The sequence below is a fragment of the Heteronotia binoei genome, chromosome 18 (genome assembly GCF_032191835.1).
Source record: "Heteronotia binoei isolate CCM8104 ecotype False Entrance Well chromosome 18, APGP_CSIRO_Hbin_v1, whole genome shotgun sequence".
Classification (NCBI taxonomy): Eukaryota; Metazoa; Chordata; class Lepidosauria; order Squamata; family Gekkonidae; genus Heteronotia; species Heteronotia binoei.
The window spans coordinates 34,557,010-34,584,956 of record NC_083240.1 but is presented as its reverse complement, the minus strand read 5'-3'; the positions used below and the strand labels follow the sequence as shown (position 1 = coordinate 34,584,956).

The window sequence follows — 27,947 nt, the reverse complement described above, 5'->3', positions numbered from 1 at the left end:
GCTACTGATAAATCAGACGGCGTTGCAAAACCCTGCGGGAATGTCTCAGTGGCCCTCCTTGTCCTTTCCGTGCACCGCTGCTCTCCTAAAGACGGCGGCAATGCAACCGGCGGGGTCTTTCTGAGCTGCCCTCCCGACCCCCTGCATAGTCTGGGGAGTGGGGAAGGAGAGCGCGCGACGCGAGGATTGCGCGCAGCGGCGCTTCGCCTTTGCGCAGCTGCCTGGTGGCCAAGGCGGCGCCTGCTTTCCTCCCCTCCCGCCCCCGAGCGCAGGAGGCGGGGGCAGGCAGGCGCACCCCCGGGAGGCGGCCGCCCTTCCCTCCCCGCCGCCGTCCCTTGGGCGGAGCCGCGCTGGGCCCGTTCGGGGATTCGCGGCTGGAAAGGCGCTTAGGGCGCGCGGCCGGGCCTGGCCGGGCGGGCATGAGCCAGGCCGCCGCAGCCTGTCGCTCCTCCTCGGGCAGCCGCAGCGAGGCCATGAAGGTGAAGAAGGGCGGCGGAGGGGCGGCCGGAGCGGGGGCCGCCGCCGCGCCCGCCTGCACCGAGGAAGACCTGCGGGGGCGCCGCGCCGGCATCAGCCCCGAGGACGTGCTGGGGCTCCAGAAGATCACGTCCGGTGAGCCCCCCCATTTCCCCACCGGGGCCTCGAGGAGAGGGGGGCGGGCCGGGGCTCTCCTTTCGCGGAAGATCGCGGCCTCCGGGGGCCGAGCCACGGCGGGGTTGCGCCGCCTCCCGTTTGCCTCGGGCGGGAAAAGGACCGCTGCTGCTGCCCGAGTTTCTTAGCGGGTAGCAGGCGGTGGAGCTCCAGGTTCAGGGCTTTTGGAACTCGCGGCCACAAGAGATTTCTTCCCGGGCCTAGAAAAGGCGGTGTCTCTAGGGATCCGGCAGGGTCTCGCCTCGAAGTTAGCGCAAGGCTTGGGCGCAAGGAAAGGGCCCCTTTGGGCTGGGCCGAGATGGGAGTGGGGTTGAATCCGATCGCCCCCAAGGCTGAACCGGGTAGAATCTGGAAACCCGTGACCGTCAGCGAGCAGGGCCTGGCCACAGTTTGCCTTGGGGACGGGGACGGGTTTCAACTGGGCTGGCTGTTGCATCAAAAACGAAGCCGAGATCCTGTGGCGCCTGCGCATCTCTTGTCCCAGAAGACACTGGCTCAATAAATTCGGTAGCCCCCAGGTGGGACCTGGGGATCCCCGGGAATCACTGCTCATCTCTGGACTACAGAGATCAGTCCCTTTGGAGAAAAGGGGTGCTTTGGAGAGTGGAGTGTATGGCCTTGCACCCCACTGAGGTCCCTGTTCTCCCCAGGCACCATCTCCAAATTTTCAGGAATTTCCCATCCAAGATCTGGCAACCTTACCCTCCCCTGCGGGTGGTCAGGGGTGGGGGCTGGTAACTCCTATCTGTAGTCCACTTTTTCCAGATGTGTGGGCTGTAGTGTGCTGATTGGAGCCTTGGGTTCTTCACGAACTTCAAGCACATCCAAGGAGTGATAGTGATTCAAGTCTCCCTTGTTCCTTGTGTCCCACTTCCCACAGCTTTTGACACCAGCTCAGATTCCTCCACCACCCCCACCCCCCTTTCTGAGAAGCAACCCAGGTGACCTTTCGTACAGGTATGCCCCCCCTTGGGATTTCTCTGCCTCTTGTAAGGCCACAAGCTGCACATTTCCTTTTTTGAGATTCTAGCAGTTTGGGGTAGAAAACGTGAACTGCTCAAAGAAAGGCTGCCTGTCCGGCAATAGGAGACTGACTGAGAGCAAAATGGCTGCCAGTGGCTCGAGCAAGTAAGCCAAGGGCAGTGGCCACCTGTGCATCAAGGAAGTAGGAAGACCGCTAAGGGCATGTGGCAGGTTTTAGATGATGTGGCATCTTCTTCTCCACAAAGCAATCTGGATCTTTAAGTCTTGCTTGGGGAGGATTCGCACACACCCCCTTCCGGAAGCTGGGGGCTTGTCAGCATGGCTGTTGGGCACAGCCATTGTGAGACTTCATCGTGCCCTCTCAGAGGGCTTCTTTTCACCAGGCCCTGTGGCCCCTGTCCTTTGAGGTGGGCAGGTCCATCAGAGGCCTTTGGGGGTTTTTTTTACTCCCAGGGATATAGGCTAATACATGGTTCGTGCTGCTGCCCCCATACTCCTGCCCAAACTCTGGGGTGGTGCAGAATTTATTCTGAGTGGGACAATGAATGCTGCTGCATGTTATGAATGGGTGATCCCAGGGCTTTTTGATGTAGAAAAAGCTCAGCAGGAACCCATTTGCATCAGGCCACACTTCCTGATGCCAAGCCAGCCGGAACTGCGTTCCTGTGCATTCCGGCTCAAAAAAAGCCCTGGGTGATCCATTCTGACCCTCACCTGTGTGGAAGGAATAACCAAGCAATTGAAATCAAAGTTCCCTCTAAGCTGCAGAGTTTTGTGAGCAAAAATTCTACTTTGTGAGCTCCTGGCATTAAAGTTGTGAGCTACTGCATAAATTAGTGTGCTCTGGGATCATCCTTCCTGAGCTAAGACAAAAAGGTGTGAGCTGGAGGCTAAAAATCTGTGAGCTAGCTCACGCTAACTCAGCTTAAAGGAAACACTGATTGGATCCTTCCAGGGCTCTGGCCTGCCAGGCCTGGCATTTGCCAGTCGGGATAGGATAAAGCGTAGAGTTGGTTTCCGGCTGGCACAAGCAACTGTTCCCTCCATGCCCCTCCTCCCAACTCCTGGTTTTCTTGAGAGTGTTCTGAGCTGTTCTGCTGCTCCAGTTGCTGCTTCCCTTGCTCCACCTCAGCGTTGGTGTCTTCCGAACTCAGGACGAAGCAGAAGGGGAACTCTGCCTTGAGTGTCCATCCTCCAAAGAACCTGATGAGGTGGGATTACTCAGGAGGAGGAACTGTTCCTTCTGCTGATTCCGCGGCTGCTAACTGTGGTTATTTAGTGCCATCTGGATAGCCCTGTGCACACTGACAGCCCTGTGGTATTAATAATTAAGTAATTTAATTAATTAATGCTTTATAGAGTGACCAAGAAAGGAGAGGGAGGGGCTGTCGTAGCCATCTCTCCTTAGGATGGTTTACACAAAGCTTGGGCAGTTATTTCTCCTTAGCAGATTGCTCCCCCATAAAAATTAACAGCTTCCTCCCCACACACACCATTTACCCACCCGTCCTTCACCAGTGCTGTGCTGTGTGTGTCGATCTGGTTTCTTGGAGGGGTTTTGATGTGGGTCTTGGGACAGGTGTGTGTAGACCAGCATTCCCTCTAGGCTGAGTTGTTGTTGTTCAATTGCAGTCAAGTCCGACTCTTTGTGACCCCATGGACAAAGTCACGCCAAGCCCTCCTGTCTTCCACCATCATTCGAAGTCTGCTCAAATTCGTGTTTGTTACATCAGTAACGCTGTCCAGCCATCTCATCTTTTGCCGTCCCCTTCTTCTTTTGCCTTCTGTCTTTCCCAGCATCAGGATCTTCTCCAGGGAGTGCTCCCTTCTCATTTGGTGGCCAAAGTATTTGAGCTTCAGCTTCAGCATCTGACCTTCCAGGGAACAGTCTGGGTTGATTTCCCTTAGGACTGACTGATTTGATTTTCTTGTAGTCCAAGGGACTCTCAGTGTGAGCTAATTATTTAGCCTCTGGCTCACACATTTTGGTCTCAGCTCGGGAAAAATGGTCCTAGAGCAAGCTAACTTATGCAGTAGCCCACAACTTTAATGCCAGTAGCTCATGAAGTAGAATTTTTTGCTCGCAGGACTCCACAGCTTAGAGGGAACATTGGTGTAGACCTGCCTAGTTGGAAATATGGAGAGACCTGGGGTGTTTGTTGGGGGGCGGGTGGATCCTGACTTTTGGGAGGCGCTTCAGAAGGATTGAATTGCCCCCCCCCCTTGACCCCTCCTGGATTTTTTTCTCTCCCTTTGCAGATCAGTTTGCTGTTTATAGCTCTCCTATCGCTGCTAATGAACTTAGCCAAATCCCCTGGGGGACAGGGAATGAGCTAGTTAGGCAGGTGGGGAAGGTTGGTGACATCTTCCAGTTGCCCCCACAAGCAGCTGAGGAGACCTGCCATGTTGGTTGTGAAGGGTGTAAAGCTGCACCTAGCGCTGACTGAAAGGAACTCCTGCTCTGATGCAGAGATGAGCTGAGTTGAATTCCCTGTGTTGCCTTTAAATAAGCTGAGGGTTGCCACGCAAAAAGCAGTGGGTTCCTTTAGGGGGATCTCACCTGCCCCATGTCTCGGTTTGTAGGGGGCAGACCTGAGGCTGAGGAGTGGGGGCTGCTTCCCAAGGAAGTCACAGGAGAACTGCCTCTTTGGAGCACCCCTGGCTTGTTGGGAACTGTCCAACTTGCAGGGGTGACTGGGCTCTTGCTCAGAAGAAGGCAAATCAGCGATTAATTTAAAAAAAAAAAGGTAATTTGAAGGGATTGATAAATAATAAATAAATTAAAAAGAGCCTCATGGCGCAGAGTGGTCAGCTGCAGTACTGCAGTCCAAGCTCTTGGCACGACCTGGGTTTGATTCCGGTGGAAGCTGGGTTCAGGTAGCCGGCTCCAGGTTAACTCAGCCTTCCATCCTTCTAAGGTCGGTAAAAGGAATACCCAGCTTGCTGGGGGGTAAAATGTAGATGACTGGGGAAGGCAATGGCAAACCACCCCGTAAAAAGTCTGCCAAGAAAATGTCATGATGTGACATCAGCCCTTGGGTCGGTAACGACTTGGTGCTTGCATAGGGGACACCTTTACCTTTAATAAACAAGTAATTTGAAGTATGTTCCAGTTTGGCATAGTGGTTTAGAGCGGCAGACTCTAATCTGGAGAACTGGGTTTGATTCTCTCCTCCTCGTCCACATGCAGCCAGCTGGGTGACCTTGGGTCAGTCCCAGTTCTCTCAGAGCTGTTCTCTCAGAGCTCTCTCAACCTCACCTACCTCACTGGGTGTCTCTTGTGGGGAGAGGAAGGGAAGGAGATTGTAAGCTGCTCTGAGATTCCAAGTGAAGGGTGGGGTATAAATCCAATCTCTTCCTCCTCCTCCACTTTTTTCCCTCTTCCTCTTCCTCCCTGCAGTCTTCAGGCAGCCATCTGTAGACTATTCCATGCCTTAGTGTGGCCAGTCCAGGTATCATCCAGCATCTGGGCTTTTTCTGTCATGTTTTAGGTTCTGTGGAATGGGCTTCCTGGTGAGCTGAGGGAAGGGCCTTCTTGGGGATCTTCAAGAGGTGCTGCAGGGCTTGCCTGTTGTCAGGCCTTTCGAGGGGATTTAAATGGCAGGTGTCTTTTGAGGGGGACAGAGGTTTGGGATTGGGTGTTTTTATTTTTGGTTGCCGCTGAAAATGTTTTGAACCCTTATTGTCAGCTGTTTTGAACCATGAGGAAAGGCAAGATAGAAATGTTTAAATAAATAAATAAAAATACATTGGAAGAAGAAGAAGAAGGTCTGCTGCTTTATACCCCGTCCTTCTCTCAATCTCAGAGTGGCTTACAATCTCCTTTATCGTCTTCCCCCACAACAGGTGGGGCTGAGAGAGCTCTCCCGGAAGCTGCCCTTTCAAGGACAACTCCTACGAGAGCTATGGCTGACCCGAGGCCGTTCCAGCAGCTGCAAGTGGAGGAGTGGGGAAATCAGACCCGGTCCTCCCAGATAAGAGTCCGCACATTTAACCACTACACCAAACTGATTGATAGAACTTCCTGACAGAATGGTTCCTCAATGGAACAGGTTTCCTCAGGAGGTGGTGGGCTCTCCTTCCTTGGAGGTTTTTAAGCAGAGGCTAGAGGGCCATCTGGCAGCAGTGTTGATTCTTTGAACTTAGGCAGATCAAGAGAAGGAGGGTGGGAAGGGTTTCATCAGTGCTTCATTCTCATGGGCCTTTCTTACACACTCAGGGAAATGCTGATTGGCTCTTTGGGGTCAGTCAGCAGTTTTTCTCCAGGCCAGTTTGGCAAGGGATCTTGGAGGTTTTTGCCATCTTCTGGGCACGGAGCAGGGTGCACTGGGGATGTATGTGTATGGGGAAGGTATTTGTGAAGTCCCTGCATTATGCAGGAGGTTGGACTAGATGACCCTGGAGGTCCCTTCCAACCAGTGTTCCCTCTAAGCTGAGTTAGTGTGAGCAAGCTCATGGTTTTTTAGACTCTAGCTCACAAATTTTTGTCCTAGCTCAGGAAAAAATGGCCACAGAGGAAGCAAATTTATGCTGCAGCTTATAACTTTAATGCCAGTAGCTCACAACTTTAATGCTAGTAGCTCACAAAGTAGAATTTTTGCTCACAAGACTCCACAGCTTAATTGCTTTCTAGTTTGGTGTAGTGGTTAAGTGTGTGGATTCTTATCTGGGAGAACCAATTTTGATTACCCACTCCTCCACATGAACCTGCTGGAATGGTCTTGGGTCAGCCATAGCTCTCGTAGGAGTTGTCCTTGAAGGGGCAGCTGCTTTGAGAGCCCTCTCAGCCCCAACCACCTCACAGGGTGTCTGTTGTAGGGGGAGAAGATATAGGAGATTGTAAGCCACTCTGAGTCTCTGATTCAGAGAGAAGGGCGGGGTATAAATCTGCAGTCGTCTTCTTCTTTGCTTCTATGAAAATAATTGGGATGGTTTGGGAGGCAGGTGGAAATGAGGCTTAAAGGTGCATCAGAAGGGATCGGAGAAAGCAGAGGCAGTGACTGTTTGGGTGTGTGTGTTTGTAATACAAGGGCTCCAGAGGTGTTAGATATGCCCCCCCCACAGGTGGCTGCAGAAGGCACATGTGTAGGGCTGTTGGATGTGTCCCCCCCCTCAAGGCTCAGTTGGCACAACCTGGACTGAAGATCAAAGGAACCTAGTCCTTGGAGGCTTTAGGAGAAGGTGGTGGGAAGCAGGAGCAGAAGAAAGAGTTCTGTGCTCAGGCACCTGGCTGTTTCCCAGTGGTGCTGCTTAAGCACAGTATCCAAGAATTTAAGCAGAATTCCATGCAGTTGGCTGTCTGGATTTTATGTCCTGCTGTACCATGCCTTCAAATTAAGTCAGAAGAAGGGGCATCAGTGGAGGTGCTTCTGTTTATCAGAGAGCCCTTCCCACCTTTCTGGCTTTTGAGATTTTGCTTTAAACTCATCTTTTGCAGGCAGCCAGAGTTAGAAAAAGCTTATTTTTAAAGTGGAAGCCGGGCCTTGGCCCTGCTGTGGACACTTTACTTGGGCCTGCCTGAGCTTTGCAAACACTGTGGACAGAAGCCTCACCTACGCGTGGTTTCCTTTTCCTTTGCCAAGCGGGCCTTATTGCTCTGAGTTGACTCAAGCTGGGTTTCCGGTGGGCAGTTCCTAAGGACGGTGGAACTCCGGTCTGCTTTGGGCCCTTGCCTTCTGCTGGTTTCTGTCCTGAGTGCTAATCCCCTAATTGCCTCATCTGATACCTGGCTTATGTGGGTGGAAGCAGGTTTTAAAATAGCCCCTGATCTTATTGGTTCCTTATCCAAAGCTTGTTAAGAAACAGACCTGAAGCAGGGGGTGGGGAAGGATTGCCTGGTATAGAAGATCAGGATTGTGTTATAGGCTCCTCTGTCCAGACCCGTATCTAGGATTTTTTTCTGGGGGTGGGGTGCAGAGATAAGCATAAGCAAGAGGAAAGGGGGACCAGGAGAGAGTGTGTCGGGCCGATTTGGAGGGGCGCCACCCCCATGGCCCCTGCCTAGTTACAGCTCCGTCCTCTCTTTTCTAGATATTTGTCCATGGCATCTGAAACTGGGCAAGTGGTAGTTATCCCTAACCCAGAACTTTCTCCAAAGCCAGAGTTTGCAGACCTGTAACCTGCCCTTCTTTCATAGCAGTTCTTGGCTCACGCTAATCCTCATTTGCCCAATTTAGATGTGGAAAACCATTTCAGCAAGCCAGAAGGAAAGAGGGCATATCCCTTGATCCTTTCAAGGAATGGGTTGAAGCCTTGCTAATGCATGAGATAGCAAAACTGAGCCCATCTATCTGTCCTAAGACCACCTTATTACTTCTGTAGATTGTTAACTTTTGAAACCAATTCCTTTCTTGGGGGGGGGCGTCTATCAACGGGGGTATAACATCCAGATCACGAGATGTGTTAGTCCCGCTGTACACTGCGTTGATCAGGCCACACCTGGAGTACTGTGTGCAGTTCTAGAGGCCTCACTGTGTGGACAGAATGGAGCGGGTGCAGAAGAAAGCAGCAAAGATGTAGAGGGGCCTGGAGACCAAGCCCTGCAATAATAATAATAATAATAATAATAATAATAATAATAATAAAATTTTATTTGTATCCCACCCTCCCCGCCGAGACGGGCTCAGGGCGGCTAACAACATTTCATAAAAATTATACAGAGGATAAAAATTATACAGAGCCCTTATGCAAGGAAAGGGCTCATGGGAATGTTCAGTCTGGAGAAGGAGGAGGCAGAGGGGGGGACTTGATTCTCTGAGTTTTTGAAAAGATGTCACTTTTAAAGGAGGGCAGAGAACTCTTCCCCTTGGCAGCAGAGGAGAGAACTTGCAGTAATGGGTTTTAATTGCAGGTGGAAAGATACCAGCTGGATGTTAGGAATTTGTTTTTTTACAGTAAGTAGTTCAACAGTGGAATTGACTGCCTAAGGAGGTGGTGAAACCCCCCTCACTGGCAGTCTTCAAGCAGTGGCTGGTCAAGTACCAGTCAGGGATGCTCTGGGCTGATCCTGCATTGAGCAGGGGGTTGGCCTGGGGTGTCAAACTCATTTGTCATGAGGGCCAGATCAGACATAAATGAGACCTTGTTGGGCCAGGCGATGCTGGACCGGGCTGTGTGTGTTCCTATTTAAGATTAGGTAGCAGAGATAAAAACTTTATAAAGGACACAGACAAACAAACTTAAAGAATTTTTTTTTGTTAAACTTAAAATGCTTAAAACATTAGCACTCGGTCTTAAAGGTGCTTTCTTTGTATTTCTCCCATAGGATCTAGGGAACTGGGCAAAGGAAGCTCTGGCTCTTTCCTTCCTTCCCCAGGACACCAGGAGGGGGAGGAGCCTCAGCCAGTAGAAGGAAGAGAGGCTTGGCTCAGTAGATTTGCTGTGTGATCAAGAGTCTGGCAAAGCAAGCTCTCCCACCCCCCCTGCTCTGTAGCTCCTGTGCAACATAAAAACAAGCTGTGATGCAGAAGGAAGCGAGAGAGAGGGAGAAGGAAGCAGATGACAGCTAATTGCTCGGGGGTCTGATAGGAGCCCTCCGGGGGCCTGATTTGACCCCCAGGCCGCATGTTTGACGCCCCTGGACTAGATGGTCTGTGTGACCCCTTCCATCTCTGTGATTCTAAGCCACTCTGTATCAAGTCTCTTAGCTGGTCCCTCTATCCTCCTGTGAATGATTGGAGCCGTACTGCTTCTCTCCAAGTTCTTGGGCAAAGGTCTTCCTGAGAGTTGCTGGGGGCATGCAAGGCAGGGACGCTGGCCAGAGGGGAGTGCTGAAGTGGTGCTATTCTTTTCCCATTCTCTGAGTCCAGCCATTTTGGCTGCTAAGAGCTTGACGAATCCATTGGTCCTGGGGCCCAGTGGCTGTGCTGCACCATTGCATATAGGAAGCCCCGCCTCGCTGACAGGAAGCCTAGAAGAAGAAGAAGAAGATATTGGATTTATATCCCGCCCTCCACTCCGAAGGGTCTCAGAGCGGCTCACAATCTCCTTTACCTTCCTCCCCCACAACAGACACCCTGTGAGGTAGATGAAGATACTGGATTCATATCCCGCCCTCCACTCCGAAGAGTCTCAGAGCGGCTCACAATCTCCTTTCCCTTCCTCCCCCACAACAGACACTCTGTGAGGTAGATGAGGATATTGGATTTATATCCCGCCCTCCACTCCGAAGAGTCTCAGAGCGGCTCACAATCTCCTTTACCTTCCTCCCCCACAACAAACACCCTGTGAGGTGGGTGGGGCTGGAGAGGGCTCTCACAGCAGCTGCCCTTTCAAGGACAACCTCTGCCAGAGCTATGACTGACCCAAGGCCATTCCAGCAGGTGCAAGTGGAGGAGTGGGGAATCAAACCCGGTTCGCCCAGATAAGAGTCTACACACTTAACCACTATACCAAACTGGCTCTCCTAGCACCTTGACAAGAGTTACTGCCGTTGCTCCAGATGAAATCCTGCTGAGGGCCAGGCTCTGGTTTTGGAGTCTGTGGGAGCAGAGGTTCCGTAGAAAAAGAAAAGAGGACTCTGTGCCACCCTCTCTCTGTCTTTTGGATGAGCCACTGACACTGTTTCTATAGCAACCCTCCCTGCCTGGGAAAGGAAGAAGATAATTGCCAGGGCGGCAAGTGGGAAGGGGGGGGGTGCGCCCAGTGGAGCACTCTGGCTGGCCAAGAGAAGCACCAATCGTGTCAGTAGCCTGGAGCAGGTGAATGTCCACAGCAGGGGAGCTTGTTGCAGTCCTGCTGGAGTGGGTGCCTCTTTCTCTGCATCACCTGGAGTCTGGCCAAGGGAGCAAGCTTCTTCCTTGCCAACTCTGAGCTGGTCTGGCATGCCTCCTGTGACCCCTTGGACTGATTTGATGGATTTTGGTTGGATGGATTTGGTTTTTAGCCCGCCCTTCCTGCAAATGGGAATCTGCACTACGCTTCCTCCCTTTGGTTAGTTTTTTGCAGGATTGGCGCCATCCTTACTTCTTTTTCTGGCTTCTCTATGTCTGGGTTTCTGAGTAGGCTGGTTCTCACAGTACTTTTGCTGACCTTTCCATGATGGCTTCTCTGTGTCCCTTTGTGGATGCTGTTGCTGCTCTGCCACTCTGGGAGGAGGCCAGTTTGGTGTAGTGGTTAAATGTGGGGACTTTTATCTGGTAGAACCGGGTTTGATTCGCCACTCCTCCACTTGCAGCTGCTGGAACGGCCTCGGGTCAGCCATAGCTCTCATAGGAGTTGTCCTTGAAAGGGCAGCTTCTGGGAGAGCTCTCTCAGCCCCGCCTACCTTACAGGGTGTATGTTGTGGGGGAAGAAGATAAAGGAGATTGTGAGCTGCTCTGAGACTCTGAGTGGAGGGTGGGATACAATTCCAACATCATCATCATCTTCTTCTGTTTATTGGTTTTGATTTTTTTTAAAAATTGTTTCTGATCTTGCAACAGAGAAGTGGAGAAAAGGTTAGCAGACAATGAGATGAAGCCAGTGTGGTATAGTGGTTAAAGAGCATCAACTGAGAGACCCAGGTTCGAATCCTCGCTCATGCCATCGCTGGGTGACCTCGGGCCAGTCACACTTTCTCAGCCTGACCTGCCTCACAGGTTTGTTGTAGGGTTGCCAGCCTCTCGATGGGAATGGGGTGGGGGGATCTCTGCTTTTTCAGCCTCTTGCGCACCAGCAGCCAGCTGTCAAGCGGGGGAATCCCACCCCCAACTGACCTTTTCAGGTCTACTTCCAGTTTTGGGCCTACTTCTGGTCAGGGGTGACACCCTGGTTTGGGGGCAAAACTCTGTTGTTTGAAGCTAAATTTACCATTGAGTTTTGCACAAAAACCAGAGTGCTACCTCCAACCGGAAGTAGGCCTGAAAATGTCCAACATCACTTCCAGTTTCTCAGAAGGATGTCAGGGGACCCCCACTGGCCAGGTAAGTTAACTTAGCAACCATAGGTTGCTGTCAGGATCAAATGTAGAAGAGGAGAATGATATAAGCTGCTTTGTTCCTCTGTTGGGCAGAAAGGCAGGGCACAAATGAATTAAATTAATAAATTATGAATGCTGTTTAAGTGCTGCCTGAATGAAATTGGCCCAGCCAATGATGGCATCGGGGTGGAATTCTAGCAGGAACTCCTTTGCATATTAAGCCCACACACCCTTGATGTAGCCAATCCTCCAAGAGCTTACAAGGCTCTTTTTTGTAAGGATTGGCTACATCAGGGAGGGTGTGGCCTAATATGCAAAGGAGCTCCTTCTAGAATTTCACCCCTGAATGATATGGAAAGAAGCCCTGGGGAGGGGGGTTTGACCTTCTGTGACTTTAGCCAAGTGGAGGAGAGACCCAGGAGAGTATTTATGAATGTGTGTTGGGGGATCACCTGCTAGGACATTGTATGCGCAGCTTTGGAAAAAGGAACAATACCAGAGAAATGGGATTGGATTGTGAAAGTTTTATCGTGGAGTGAGACGGACAAACTAACTAAAACTTTAAGAAACTATGACCTAGACTTATTCAAAAAGGAGTGGAAGATATTCAAAGAATATATGGAGAAAGAGTGGAACGTAAAAAGACATTGGACAATTTTTTAGTATTAATCAAAAGTATTATATTTTGATAGATTAGTGGTACCTTTAGAATTAAACTCAAATTTATAACTTCGGGGAAGTCAATATTGGAGGGAGGGGGGGGGTGAAATATCATATGGGTTAGTATAAGAAAAAGATAACTAAATATTGTAACCATATGTTATTAATAAATTGTTAAAACACATGAATGTGCGTTGGGGGCGCGGGGTGAAGCCTCCTTGTCAGTTATTTTGCATGTGGGCTCCACAAGCACGTTTCTTCACCTATAGCTACAGATGAAATGAGCATCTTTCTTGATTTTAATTAGCAATTGAATGTATCTCACTTTTTCCGAGTTTAACTTCACACATGGATTGTTTCTTCCTGTGCTATAAGTTCTGTTGTGATTGCTGCTATGAGCGCCTTCTGTTCAATCAACAATAGTGGTCAGTACAAAATAGGTTCAGTCAAGATTGGCGGTGGTGGAAAATGCCATCAAGTTGCAACCGACATGGGGACCCTGTGGGATTTCCAAGGCAAGAGATGTTCAAAGGTGATTTGCCATTGCCTGCCTCTGGGTGTATTGACACTACAGTACATAATGCGTTTTGGAACTGGATTTTTACTGTGCAAGAAAAATCAGCTGCAAAATGCATTATATAATGTAGTGTGAACGCACCCTCTGTGTAGCGACCCTGGATTTCTTTGAGGGTCTCCCATCTAAGTGCTAACAATAATCAATGCTACTTGACTGCCAAGATCTGATGAGATCAGGCTAGCCTGGGCAATTATAGTTTTGAAGAAGATGATGATGATATTGAATTTATATCCTGCCCTGCACTCCGAATCTCAGAATGGCTCACAACCTCCTTTCTCTTCCTCTCTCACAACAGACACCCTGTGAGCAATATTCCCTCTAAACTGCAGAGTCTTGTGAGCAAAAATTCTACTTTGGGAGCTACTGGTATTAAAGTTGTGAGCTACTGCATAAATTAGTTTGCTCTGGGGCCATTTTTCCTGAGCTCAGACAAAAATGTGTGAGCTGGAGGCTAAAAATCTGTGAGCTAGCGCACGCTAACTCAGCTTAGAGGGAACACTGCCTTTGAGGTGGGTGGGGCTGAGAGAGCTCTCTCAGAAGCTGTCCTTCAAGGACAAGTCCTATGATAGCTATGGTTGACCCAAGGCCATTCCAACAGTTGCAAGTGGAGGAGTGGGGAATCAAACTCCATTCTCCCCGATAAGAGTCCGCACACTTAACGGCTACACCAAACTGGCTCTCGAAGGAAGGAAGGAAAAATAGGAAAGGGTGGGAGAGGTGGAAAGAAAGCAACTTTAAATGCATTATCCAAGCCAGCTGACATGTGGCTCCCAAGTCACAGTTTGGCCACCCCGATCTATGCCATTCTGAGCTCTTCGGAAGAAAAATTGGGTACCAGCGGCACTCAAGCTGTGCTGCCTAGGCCCTGTGCTAGAGCTCCAGTCCTGATCTCCGTTTGCCAGGCATCTGAGCTGCTGCTATAGCAGGCCAGCATGGGGTCTTCTCACCCTTACCCAGCTCTCAACTAGCAGCTGCTGACGCTTGCGGAGGAGTGGCCATGTGGAGAGCCAGATGGCTCTTCAGCAGGCTCCACTGGCCCCTGCCCAGATCCACTTAGTGAATAGAAGCTTGATGTGGACTTCCCCATGGGCTTAAGACAAGCTAGCAATGGATCTGTCCCTCCCAGGAGCAGAGGGGTGTGTCTATGGTGTGGGGGCTTCTACTGTCTGTAGGGCTTGCAAAGCAGCTTACTGTTTGCATTCTGCTACAAGGCCCAATTCTCTTGTGGCCGTGCAAGACATTTGGGGGTAGGGAGCAGGAAGAGAGATGCTGCCAGATCCTTCTGTGTTTCTTTGCTGCCAGATCCTTCTGAGAGCCAATTTGGTGTAGTGGTTAAGTGTGCGGACTCTTATCTGGGAGAACCGGGTTTGATTCTCCACTCCTCCACTTGCAGCTGCTGGGTCAGCCATAGCTATCGCAGGAGTTGTCCTTGAAAGGGCAGCTTCTGGGAGAGCTCTCTCAGCCCCACCCACCTCACAGGGTGTCTGTTGTGGAGGGAGAACATATAGGAGATTGTAAGCTGCTCTGAGTCTCTGATTCAGAGAGAAGGGCGGGGTATAAATCTACAATCTTCTTCTTTGGAAGGGGGATCTAGAAAGATGAGGCTTCGTTTTAGCAATACATTTTTGTGAGAATGTGAGGTTGAATTGTATCCTTTTCCTCCCCTCGCCCCTCTCAAAGCATTGTGTCCACTTTGGGCATTTTAAAACAGATTGTCCTTATAGAAACTGAATCCCGCAACCTGCCTGCATTTGCATAATTTGCATTCCTTCCCCCCCCACCCCCGCCAATGGAAGGAGGGAAAAAGGAGGCTCAAACAAAATTCACTGGGGTTTGTCTGCATACTTCGAAGCCTGTTTTTGTGAACCTAAGGTCCTGCAAGCTACATTTTATGAGATAGATTTTGTCCCCTTGTATTTCTGTGCTGGATGTAATCTGCCACAAAGAGCATTTCCATTTATTCTATACCAGGAGTGGCCAAACTGTGGCTCAGGAGCCACGTGTGGCTCTTTCACACATATTTTGTGACTCTTGAAGCCCCCACTGCCCTATTGGCCAGCTTGGAGAAGGCATTTCTCTCTTGAAATCACTTCTCCAAGCCAAGCCAGCCAGTGGATTGGAGAATGCAACAAAAGTTAAAGTTGCTTTCTTTCCACCTCGCCTCATCTTTTCCTTCCTTCCCCCGTGACTCTCAAACAACTGGTGTTCATGTCTTGTGGCTCTCAAGCATCTGGCATTTATTCTATGTGGCTCTTACATTAGGCAAGTTTGGCCACCCCTGTTCTGTATTTTGTATTTACAGACCAATAGGTCACAAGCAAACAGATTTGATAGTCAAATAGTACAGAATAATACAGTTCATTTTTTTTTACTGCTCAGGCTTTTTTCACCAATCAATGACTGATTGGGCTTCCGATGCTTAAGGACGCATCCAAGTGAGGCCTGCCAAGGCCATGCATTAGGCTTCCCAACCCTCCCGCCCTGGCGGGGGACCCCAGGATTTCCAGCCTCTTCCCCCGCTCCCCAAAAAAACGGAAGCGGGGGGAGGGGGGAAATGGCGCCAAGGAGCATGGCGAGCCGCCCCATCCCGGAGCGGGCGACGCCGCCGCCCCCTCCCCGCCCACCGCAGCTGCTCCTCCGAGATGGGCCCAGGCTGAGCCCATCTTGGAGGAGCAGCCACGGCGAGCGGAGAAGAGATGGCAGCTGCGCAGCGGCATCGCCCATCCCGCCTCCGAGGCAAAACCAGAGAAAGGGAGGGCGGAGGCAGGCCAGGAGCATGGCGAGCCGCGAATCCGGGCCCTTCTAGGACCCGGACTCGCGGCTCTCCACGCCCCCGTCCCGCCTCCACCCCCCCCTCCGATTCCACCGCAGCTGCTCCTCCGAGATGGGCCCAGCCTGAGCCCATCTTGGAGGAGCAGCCACGGCGAGCGGAGAAGAGGCGGCAGCTGCGCAGTGGCGTCGCCCGCTCCGAGATGGGGCAGCTCGCCACGCTCCCCGGCACCGTTTCCCCCCTCCCCCCTAGCTCCACCCCAGTGTCTCCTGGCTCCACCCCCAAAGTCCCCAGATATTTCTGGAGTTGGACTTGGGAACCCTACCATGCATCCTAACTCTGTGACTTTTCCTCCGGCAGATTATTTGTGCACTCTGGAGGAGAACGTATACAAGATCGATTTCACGAGGTTCAAAATCCGAGACATGGAGTCGGGCACGGTGCTGTTCGAAATCACCAAGCCCCCCGTTTCAGGTGAGTGAGCAGGCAAACTTCGCCTTGACTTCTTTCCCCAGTTTCTTATCAGCTTCCTTCGGGGAGGTCCTGACCCAATGTTCCCTCTAAGCTTCAGAGTCTTGTGAGCAAAAATTCTACTTTGTGAGTTACTGGCATTAAAGTTGGGAGCTACTGCATAAATTATTGTGCTCTGGGGCCATTTTCCCTGAGCTAAGACAAAAATGGATGAGCCAGAGGCTAAAAAACTGTGAGCTAGTTCACACTAACTCACCTTAGAGGGAACACTGGGCCTGATCTCCCTTCCAGTGGGTTATGCAAGAAAGAAAGTCAGGTGTGGCTGACTGCAGATGGGTCACTGTTGGCCTGTCTTGGTGCAGTGTGGCTGTTTTGCTGGGTGGTGCATCAGCCTGGAACATCTGGCCCTGTTTTTCCCCCAAATCTTGCTCGCACTTGCAGTTGGGTGAGGTGGGACATAGGCTGCTGTGCCCTTTCAGCCTGCAGGAGTGGATTATGACTTTGAGTGTTCCTTTACGTTAGGTCCCTGCAAAGTGAAAAGCCTCATTTGGAATTTTCTTAAGACTGTATGGACTGTAGTTTTGGCACTGTATAGACCGTGTTTTTGGATTGCAAATGTTTAGAGAGTTTATTCTTCTTGAGATATTGGTTTCTCCGAAGATACGCTGAATTTATTATAATGGTACCTTCATTATTTGTCCATGGTTACGATAAGCTGCAGTACTGCAGTCCTAAACTCTGCTCACGACCTGAGTTTGATCCCGGTGGAAGCTGGGTTCAGGTAGCTGGCTCAGGGTTGTCTCAGCCTTCCATCCTTCCGAGGTCGGTAAAACAAGTCCCCAGCTTGCTGCGGGGGAGGGAAGTGTAGATGACTGGGGAAGGCAATGGCAAACCACCCCGTAAAAAGTCTGCTGTGAAAACGTTGTGAAGCCATGTCACCCCATGGGTTGGTGCTTGCAAAGGGGACCATCCTTACTCTTTTTGATATTTCTTTTTTATGGTCCAGTTCCATGGTTCTCTTTGGACTGTAGTTTAGAGTTCAGCATTATCTTAATACTTATGGTTGGGACTTCTCCCCATTGGCCCTCACTGCGTGGACAAGATGGAGTCCCTCCCTCAGGAAAAGCTTAGTCCATCACAGTTTATGCCTCCCTGGTTTGAAACCAGAAAGTCTTTTCTGTGTCCAGAGAATTTATAATCTTCCTTCGGGAGAATCTGTTCCCCTCCTGGGATCATTCATTCAGATCATCTTGTCTCATGAGCATATTCTAACGATTTGTCTGTTCCCTTGGGTGTCACCTTCCAGAAAGGTATCAGGTGGTAAAAACTTGTCCTACTTCGGTCAGAGTCATTAGCATAACCAAGAGTGCTCTGTGCTTAGAGGTTGGTTGCTCTTTCCCCCAACCTCTTCCTCTCTACCAGCTGCAAGTTTGGTTTCCTGAGCATGCGCAGAGTGTAGTCACAATGACTGAAGTATTAGGGTGAATTCTTGGGTGGAGGGACATTTCTCCACAGCAGAAAATACTTTGTTTTGTAATAGCTGAGACCATCTGTATATATTCCATTCCTCTATGAAGACCACTTGTAAAGTAAACAGTAAAATGACAATATAGTTGAAAACCCCAATAAATATCGAAAATAGAAATACCAAAGCTAGAAAAAAGGAAGCAATTAACACATCAGTTTTAAGCTGGATCCAGGTCTGGGATATCCTAAAAATGGCATTGAAAAAAGACTGCAAGCCACACCTGAAAACAAGCTGACAGGTGAGAGAGAATAAAACGTTCTTTACCTGGCACCTAAAATAATACAAATTTGGCATCAGGCTTCACAACTTGGTGCTACATCTGGAGAGATCTAACTGGTGCTCCCCCACTAAGCTTTTTTGGGGGGTTCTTTTCTTTATTGGGGGGGCGTTTTTGTATTTTTTTTATTCAAACATCACATTTGTGCCACTTATATAGAGATGTGATGGAATGTGGTTTGGGCAGAGCTGGCTCGTGGGTGCCTGGCGCCCTCCCCTGGCACCCCCCGTGCCCCCCTGTGCTCTGCTGAGGCGTGGCGCCCACCTGCCTCCTCCCTCCTTCCCCTCCCTACCTTTCCGGTTTACCTCCTTCCCCCCCCCCTCCGCCACTGCTGCAACCACTGCTAGCCCCCTCCGGCCTGCCCCCGCCCCTCCTGCCTGCCGATGCGCCCCCTCCGATGCTGCTTGCTCTCCCCCACCCCTGCTCTTCACGAGTAAAACTAAGGGCTGCCAGCTCCTCGCAGCCTGTGCCTGCGCGTTTTGTTAAGAGTCAAAAGTGGTGAGTGGGTGGGAGAGGGGGGGAGAGCAAGCAGAGCTTGGCGGCGGCGGGCCGGATGGCATGGGGGGCGAGGGTGGCGGGCCAGAGGGAGCTGGCAGGGACGACGGCGAGGAGGGGAGAGGAAGGCAAACTAAGTGCTTCCTTGGGGCACGGGGGAGAGACCAATTTGCCGCCTCCTGGCACCTAGGCAACTGCCTAGTTTGCCTAGTGGGGAGCCGGCCCTGGGTTCAGGTAGGAGAGGAGCCCAGCGGCTATGCCTGCAGTATTCAGCTGTACAGGCAGAAATAGAGAAAACACCATGTCCGATGGCTGTGAATTAAATAATGTATACCTATGACATGTGAGTCCTGATACTCTTATTCAGTGACTCAATCCATTACTTATATAAAGCATTCTTATAAATGATTAGGTTTACAAATTATACTCCAACAAAGCATAATTGTAATTCTCACAAAGTAGCCGGTTGTTCACAATTTGTACCATAATGTGGACAAGGTGTACATTTATAGAAGAAGCAGAATCAGACTGAACATAATTGTAATTCTCATAAAATAACCACTTGTTCACAATTAGTACCACAATGTGGACAAGGTGTACATTTACAGAAGGAGAAACTGGATTTATACCCCACCCTTCACTAGGAGTCTTAGAGCAGTTTACAATCTCCTTTCCCTTCTCCCCACAACAGACACCCCGTGAGGTAGGTGGGGCTGAGTGAGCTCTTGAGAGAACAGTTCTGAGAGAACTTGTGACTGACCCAAGGTCACACCAGCAGGTCCATGTGGAGGAGTGAGGAATCAAACCCGGTTCTCCCAGATTAGAGCCTGCACTCTTAACCGCTGCCCTGAACTGGCTCTCACAGTGTGGACAAAATCACAATCATGCATGGAAACACATTAACAGTTCTGACTGAATTGTACATAGAAACCCGTAAGAAACCAATGAAAGAACCAGCTTTGCCAATGGTGTTTAATTCAGAAGGCTTTGCTGCTATTTAAGAATTAGATTGGATCCTCTCTGTTTGTATTTAATTTAGGGACTGGTTCCAGACTAAGAACAACGTACCATCTTTGGAGTTGATTTGACTTTTAGAAAGATGACCAATTAAATGAGCTGAAACCTAGGCACTTGTCAGTCAGAACCAGGGCCAGCCCTAGACTGTCTAGTACCCTAGGCAAGGTGCTCTCCCTGCACTAATAAAGTCACTGAGTCATATAGGGGGGTGCCCAGGTTAGCACCCCCAGAAGGCTGGTGCCCTAGGCAAAGGATAAAAGGAGGTACTTGAAAGGGCAGCTGCTGTGAGAGCCCTCTCCAGCCCCACCCACCTCACAGGGTGTCTGTTGTAGGGGAGGAAGGGAAAGGAGATTGTGAGCCGCTCTGAGACTCTTCGGAGTGGAGGGCGGGATATAAATCCAATATCATCATCATCATCATCATCATCATCATCATCATCATCATCATCATCATCTTCTTCTTCTTCTTCTTCTTCTTCTTCTTCTTCTTCTTCTTCTTCTTCTTCTTCTTCTTCTTCTTCTTCTTCTTCTTCTTCTTCTTCTTCTTCTTCTTCTTCTTCTTCTTCTTCTTCTTCTTCTTCTTCTTCTTCTTCTTCTTCTTCTTCTTCTTCTTCTTCTTCTTCTTCTTCTTCTTCTTCTTCTTCTTCTCCCAAAGGGCGATTAACACGTGGAATTCACTTCCACAGGAGGTGGTAGCAGCTACAAGCATAGCCAGCTTCAAGAGGGGGTTAGATGAAAATGTGGAGCAGAGGTCCATCAGTGGCTATTAGCCAGAGTGTGTATATATGTGTGTGTGTGTGTGTAAACATTTTTGGCCACTGTGTGACACAGAGTGTTGGACTGGATGGGCCATTGGCCTGATCCAACATGGCTTTTCTTAGTGTGCCTAGTGGCAGGGTAAGCCCTGGCTGGAACTTCTATTTATTTCTTGTTTTATTTATTTTAGTATATTTCTATTCCGCCCATTCCCTGTTAGGCTCAGGGTGGAGTACAACATATGATAAAACAATGAAATACAATAAAAACATTTTATAAACAAACAACTCAACAGCACTCAGGAAATTTTCTATATCATCACCTATTGCCCAACCTGGCCATCTCACATCGTGATAAGAGGCTATCCCATAGAGATGGCAGATATTATTCAATTTCCTAGCACAGATGACAGTGCTGGCCGGGGAGGCCAACCAGATCAAGAATAGACGCCCGCAGCCTCAACTAAAAGCCAGGCGGAGCAGCTCCGTTTTACAGGCCCTGCGGGTTTCTATGTACAGTTCAGTCAGAACTGTCAATAGTTGGAATTTCTATTGCGGACGCCTCGTCCATATTGTGGTTCAAATGGTGAACAAGTGGTTATTTTGTGAGAATTAACCATTATGCTTAGTTCGAGTATGTTGATTTATCAAAAAGTAATGGATTGAGTCATTGAATAAGAGAGTCAGGACTCGTGTTATAGGTATCCTGTATTCAATTAACAGCCAATAGGCATGGTGTTTTTTCTATTTCTGCCCTTCAATACCCTATGACCTTGTTTTTGTATTCAGCTGTACAGCTGCAGGAACGATCCGCCCTGCAGTAGCTGGTGCTTGGCAATTCTGATGCAGCCTCCATAACAGGCGCATTCCTGCATGCGACGGAGGCCGCGTCTGCATGAGGAGGACTCTCCGTTTTGTATGATGCAAGTGCAGTGGTGTACACACTGGTACGGGAGCTTCCACACCTGGGAGCTTTCTACACACATTGCCCTGTCTGCTACTATTTTCTTTGCATTCGTTCCTTGCTGCACCTTTCTGGACTTTTTATGGGCTTTAAACAAGACTGGTAATTGGTAGAGCGATTACCCACATTTTTTAAAAAAGCTGGCCAGCGATGTGGGGAAGGAATACAAGAACTCGTGGGCATTCAATGAAATTGCTGAGCAGTCAGGTTAAAATGGATAAAAGGAAGTACTTCTTCACCCAAAGGGTGATTAACATGTGGAATTCACTGCCACAGGTGGCGGCGGCTACAAGATAGCCAGCTTTAAGAGGGGATTGGATAAAAATATGGAGCAGAGGTCCATCAGTGGCTATTAGCCACAGTGTGTATATATATATGTGTGTGTGTGTGTGTGTATACACACACACACATATCTTGGCCACTGTGTGACACAGAGTGTTGGACTGGATGGGCCATTGGCCTGGTCCAGCATGGCTTTTCTTATGTTCTTATGAAGGAAGATGGAGGACATGTGGCTGCCAGAGGGAGAATGGCGTTGATGTTGTGGGATCCTTAAAAATGCACACCTTCCCATCCAGACAGCATAATATGATTGGATGGTGCTCTTCGCCCTCCCAAAATGGCAAAAAGCAGGTTTTGGAAATAGCATGTTAAGCATGGGGAAAAGACAACTTGAACATGATTGGAACATAAAGTTTTAATCCAGTGGTACCCTTAAGACCAACCAAGTGTTATTCTTGATATAAGCTTTCATGCGCATGCACATTTCTTCAGGTACCATGACATTTTGTGGATGCTAACCTCCCCCCTCAAAATGCTCCAGTTTGAAAGCCAAAGCAGAGGTATCTTTGGGCTGCCGGTCAAGAGCGTGGCTGATTTGAAGGCTGATTACTCAAAGCATGCTTGCCTGAGCCCTTTGGGTTGTGGCATTCAAAGTTTTAGGGCATCGCAGCCGTAAATGGGTCATAGCCAAATGTCTGGCTGACCCTCCCAGCATAATTTTCATGGCGAGGGACTTCTAGGGATTTCCAACGAAAGCTGCATCCACACTTCTGCCTATTTTGTGTTCTTCCAGAACGGGAGCACGATGATAAGAAGGACATTGACCCGAACGCAGGGCGCTTTGTGCGCTACCAGTTCACGCCAGCGTTCCTTCGACTGCGCCAGGTTGGAGCCACGTAAGTTTGTGAAGGCTTTGGCAGGTAACAGGGAGTTAGTGCAAAGCATATTCCACCAGGTTGGGGCCAGGGCAGAGAAAGCCCTGGCACTAGTCAAGGCAAGGCAGACTTACCTCGGGTCGGGGACAGCCAGCAGGGCAAATATGGGGAGAGGCGGGTCATCAGATATGTTAAAGCAGGGCTTTAAAATTCAATATCAGAACCTTGAAGCAAATTCAGTACAATGGAAGACGCTCAGGATCCATTTGGCTCTGTGGTTAACAGCATAAATACTTCATTAGGGTTTGTAGAATCTTTCGGGATCAAGTGCCGTGTTCTACTGGAGAAAGTTTTCCTTCCAGACGTTTCGTTCTCAGCTGCGGAGAACATCCTCAGTGGCGTTGCAGCCGGAGCAGGCGCTCTGACCTTCTTGGCTGCTGTGCATTGAGTGCATTGCATTGAGTGCTGTGCATTGCATCCCACTCAATGCACAGCAGCCAAGAAGGTCTGCGCGCCTGCTCCGGCTGCAACGCCACTGAGGATGTTCTCCGCAGCTGAGAACGAAACGTCTGGAAGGAAAACTTTCTCCAGTAGAACACGGCACTTGATCCCGAAAGATTCTACAAACCCTAATGATGTTACCAGCCGTGAAAACCTGAAATCTTTGATAGCATAAATACTCTTGCCACCTGTTACGTCTACTCTTGTTTATTTGAGATATGTGTGAGCTTCAGCCCTGTAGACAGAGAAGAGGTTGGGCTGAAACTGCTGCAGTCCGGTTGGCCGGGTTGCCATGGGCTACCTATAGGGCGACTAGGTAAAGTTGGAATGCACCTGTGGGTCTACAGCAGGGTGGATTCTCACTGGATATAACCAGGCCTAGGTCAGGGGGTTTGCATGTTTGTACGTAGCTGAAATCACTTGAGTAAAAGACATCTAGGTGAGATGCTCCTAAGAAGCCCGTTCTACCTTTTTGAGTCTGGTCTTGGAGACTCTTTGGATTTCGGGTCTTTGCAGCCAGCTTCAAGGCTGTGCTTTTCTCCACTGGGACTTTGGGGATCGTGAACCCCCCAGGATTCCTAGCGGAGGAAGCAGGCCCGTGTTGGTTTTTTGATGCCCGGGGAAGGAGAGATTGACTCACGCCCCTGGCCTCCTAGCCCCAATTCACTCTCCCACCCTGAGCTGCTGTTTCCCGCCCCCCCCACCTCACCCCAGAGGGAGCTTGTTTCAGCATTTCTTATTTAGGTTCTGTATATAGTCTGCCTTTCTCACTGAAACTCAAGGCAGATTTCATAGTGTAAGTGAAGTTCAACCAACAGGATGGGACATCCAATGAACAGTACAACAGGGTCTGGACTACAGAAATTTGAGAATGAACAAGATCTCAAACAGAGCTGTAACCAAGCGTGAGCTCTTAAACGTAACATGCTCAGTGATGTAGAAACGACTTAGTCTGGAGCATATGTACAGCAATAATGCGGTAGTACAGGCCACAGTCCCTATACCTTTACTCATTTGCATATTGGGCCACACCCCTGATATCACCATTATCTCACACAGGGCTTTTTTTTGTAGAAAAAGCCCAGCAGGAACTCACTTGCATATTAGGCCACACCCCCTGACATCACCATTGTTTCACACTCACCCTGATGCCAAACCAGCGGAACGGCATTCCTGTGAGTTCCTGCTAAAAAAAAAAGCCCTGCCTTTACCAGTGCAACTTTCTCACCATTTCATTACAGTGCAATCCTATTTACCTGTGCAAAAAAGCTCTCTGGAATAATGCCGCTTGGCCCCAAGTGTACTGGGAGCCTGGTTGTGTTGCACCTTGATCTCATTTGGCTCCTCGCATTGCAGGCTCTTGGCCCTGGGAGCACACAGGTCTTTCTGCGAGCGAAACCATTGTCCTCTCTCCATCACAGGGTGGAGTTCACAGTCGGTGACAAACCCATCAACAACTTCCGCATGATCGAGAGGCACTATTTCCGGGACCAGCTGCTGAAGAGCTTTGATTTCGAGTTTGGGTTCTGCATCCCCAGCAGTAAAAACACATGCGAGCACATCTACGAATTTCCACAGCTCTCCGAGGACCTCAGTAAGTGGGGGTGAGAGCGGGCCAGCTATGTGGATATCCTTCAGAAGGCCCTTCCTCTTCTAAGGGAGCAGCTGGTGATCTTGGAGAAGTGTGCTTGCAGGGGTGGTTCACGCCAGGCTGCTGTCAGCCTTCTGCCCCAACAATTGTAGGACCTTGGATGCATCCAGATTAGACTATTGTAACTCTCTCTATGTCGGGCTTCCCTTGATCCTGCTCCGGAAACTCCAGCGGGTGCAGAACGCAGCAGTCTGGCTGTTGGCATCGAGGCCTACATGGGCGCGGATGCATCTGGTGCTGCGTGAACTGCACCGGCTACCTCTTGAGTACCAGATCTGGTTCAATGTGTTGGTCCATACTTTTCAGGCCCTTTGCGGCCAAGGCCCTGCATATCTTTGAGACCGCCTCTCCCCATATGAACACCCCCCCCGGGCTCTGAGGTCTGCTGCTCAACATCTCCTCATAGTCCCTGGTCCTAGGGATGCCCGCCAGGGCCTTTTTGGTCTGGACCCCACCTGGTGGAATGAGTTCCCACTGGAGATTCGGGCCCTGCGGGACTTACCAAGGTTTCACAGGGCCTGTAAGAGGGAGCCCTTCTGCCAGGCTTTTAATTAATTCAGCAGGTGTCCTTGGAAAGTCATCACTTCCCCCAGCATTTCACCATTATGGTGCTATGCTGTGCTGTTAACCATCAGCTGCATGCTGTGTACCGCCTATGTCTGTAAGATTGTTTACTGTGCTGCTCCTGGAGAGCCATTTTGGTGTAGTGGTTAAGTGTGCGGACTCTTATCTGGGAGAACCGGATTTGATTCCCCTCTCCTCCACTTGCACCTGCTGGCATGGCCTTGGGTCAGCCATAGCCCTGGCAGAGGTTGTCCTTGAAAGGGCAGCTGCTGTGAGAGCCCTCTCAGCCCCACTCACCTGCTCATGGGGAGGAAGGTAAAGGAGATTGTGACTCTTCGGAGTGGAGGGCGGGATATAAATCCAATATCTTCATCTACCTCACAGGGTGTCTGTTGTGGGGGAGGAAGGTAAAGGAGATTGTGAGCCGCTCTGAGACTCTTCGGAGTGGAGGGCGGGATATAAATCCAATATCTTCATCTTCTTCTTCTGTTTCGTAATGTCTGTTTTTATGATATTATTTTAACTCTGTTGTTTTATTGTTGTAAGCTGCCCTGAACCCGCTTGCAAGATAGGGCGGGATATAAATCTAAAAATTAAATTAAATTAATATATTATATTGTACACCACCCTGAGCCCGGTCTCTCTGGGAGAGGGCCGTTTAAAATCAAATGTAATAGTTCAGTGCAGTTCTGACCTTTATTGGCACAAAAGCAATAATGATTCGCAATCAAAAAATAGGTACAAAGGCCTGAAGTATAGTAAGAACAATACGTAAAGCAATCAATTGAAACAGCAGCCCATAATACTAATCAAGAGTAGACACTCGGCAATTAAAATACAGTAGTATGCCTAGATTTAATTTTATAGGTTGCTACTAAGAAATTTGCAACACATGTAGTAATGTGGGGATTAACATCTTCTAAAAAAGTAGGTTAGAGTTTTCCTTTTGGTAAACACATTGTGTTGGAGATATTCAGTTAAAAATTGTCTAAAATATTAATAATAACTTGTCAGAGAGCAAGGTTATCTATAACTCTGTTAGTAAATCTTCAGCATTTCAGGCAGAAGCTGTGTTTAGTAGGTACCTTTCAATCTGCGCAGCCGCTCCCCACCAAGCCACGCCCACTTGCCAGCATCAGGAAAGGTGTTGGTGGGCTCCACGTTGCAAGTGCTGGTTTGCTATGAAGCCAGAAGAAGGGCGGGATCCTGATCATGCCTTCCTCTTCTTTTTCTTTTTGCAGTCCAGGAGATGATCCTCCACCCCTACGAAACGCAGTCGGACAGTTTCTACTTTGTAGACAACAAACTGGTGATGCACAACAAGGCAGACTATTCTTACAGCGGCGGACCCTGAGCAAGAGACGAGGCAACTTTTCGAATCCCGGCGGGATGGCCTGGGATTCCGCCTTCCTGCCGGCCCGGGCAGCCAGACGCGAGGACTCTGCGTCCACTGGAGTTTCATGACTAAATTAGTGACGTCTTGACTCTTCCCCGAGCTGCGAGGCAAACCCCTCCCCCAGCCTTCCAGGGCGGGTCTCTTTCCCCTGCCAGGCCCTCGTTAGTTGCTTAAGGCTCTCAGAATAGCTTTGGGTAGTCACTCCCGCCTAGCAAGGCCAGCGTTTTGCACCGGACTGCGTCTCAGCCTCTGGTTTCAACTGCGAAGCGTCCTTTATGTGGTGTCACTTGTGGGAGCTCTTCGGATGCGCACCCTCGATCAGGTGACGCCTAGGCAGTGGTCCTTGGTTGGGGGAGAGGGAGACCAATATTCTTTTTTTTTGCAACAGCTCCTGATTTGCCGTTCAGAGAACTGACGTGTTGTCGTTTTGTGGCATCTGCACTTGAGAGGGTTAGCTTGGTTTGCGAGTGCTTCCTGGACTGGGGAGGGGGCAGGATGAGTTCACTGTGGGATGGCTCTTTTCTCAAAAAAGATCAGGGGTCGATGGCGTCACCAGGATCTGTCAAGAAGACTTCTGGTATCAGAGGGATTGGTTGTGCGGGGGGAGGCTTTTTCCTCTCCCTTGGGTAGATGCCAAGGTAGGAGGGTCCTTCTTCTCTGGGCTCTTTCGCTCCTTGTAGGCCTGGCCCTCCACCACCCCCAGGCAAACTTTGCACAAAGCTGAAGTGTCACGGTGGGAACCCAGCTAGATTTCCAGCTTGGGGGAGGCAGTCAAGGGTTATCTCGGGTCCTGGGAGCTCAGGAGAAATGGCTTTGCATCGGCTCTGTCCTGTGTCTGCTCCTGAAGCATTCTCTGTGTGGTTTTGTTTCTCCCTGTTCCCGATTGCCTTTCTATATATCCCTTGGAACAAAACCCTACTAAGACACATGAATTTAAAGACTTTGCTCGGGATTTGCTGTCCGTGTTTCATCTGGAGCCATCCTGGGACTATTCTGAGCTCTTCGTAGACCCAGGGCAACAAAATTGATAGTGAGGTTAATGGGGCTGTGGCTCAGCGGAAGAGCCTCCGCTTGGCATGCAGAAGGCCCCCGGTTCAATCCCCAGCATCTCCTGTGAAAAAGGACCAAGCAGTAGTCGGTTTGAAAGACTGAGACTCTGGAGGGCCACTGCTAGTCTTGAGTATGCAATACTGACCTTGCTGGATCAACGGTCTGATTCAGTATAAGACTGCTTCACGTGTCACCAAACCTGGCGGGAACAACAGATTAACACCTCCGAGCTAAAGCAAGCGTCCCCCGGATGAGCATCTTCCTCTGTGTTCCCCTTCTCCAAATGGTTTGGCAGCTGCCATTTGTAGATAGTTCTCTACGTTCTTGGTGTCTCCATGTCTCATTCTGTGAGTTCCGTGGAACTATTGTGCGTTTTCCTCTGACGAGTGGAAGTGTTGAGATTTAGTTGCAAAACGCCATGTCTAGTTGTGGTTGATCGCACTCCGGTCGCAAGCTGCGTCCCAGCTGCCAGCGACCCAGGGTCTCGTGGCACTGTTTTTCGTAACAATCTTCTGGAGGCCAGAGTTCTCCCACATGCCACTGGAGCGAGGATGGCTCCGAAAGAGAAGCGCTTGCTAGCTT

The 27,947-nt window shown here is 49.8% G+C and overlaps 1 protein-coding gene across 1 annotated transcript; it reads left to right on the top strand.

The window, feature by feature from the left end:
* The first annotated feature begins 335 nt into the window (after window positions 1–335).
* UNC119 (unc-119 lipid binding chaperone) lies at window positions 336–26,897 on the top strand. Its single transcript, XM_060259479.1, has 5 exons — window positions 336–612; window positions 15,901–16,014; window positions 22,122–22,224; window positions 24,126–24,298; window positions 26,161–26,897. Exons 1-5 carry the CDS (start codon window positions 420–422, stop codon window positions 26,271–26,273), a joined length of 696 nt encoding a protein of 231 aa, XP_060115462.1. The 5' UTR covers window positions 336–419; the 3' UTR covers window positions 26,274–26,897.
* Window positions 26,898–27,947: the final 1,050 nt, after the last annotated feature.

What these genes read in the sequence shown, in the direction of transcription:
- UNC119 (XM_060259479.1), top strand. Translation starts at nt 420, where the DNA reads ATGAGCCAGGCCGCCGCAGCCTGTCGCTCCTCCTCGGGCAGCCGCAGC. An exon ending in CTGCGCCAGGTTGGAGCCAC is followed by an intron (nt 22,225 to 24,125) that starts GTAAGTTTGTGA and finishes TCTCCATCACAG; the next exon opens with GGTGGAGTTCACAGTCGGTG. An exon ending in ACAGCTCTCCGAGGACCTCA is followed by an intron (nt 24,299 to 26,160) that starts GTAAGTGGGGGT and finishes TTCTTTTTGCAG; the next exon opens with TCCAGGAGATGATCCTCCAC.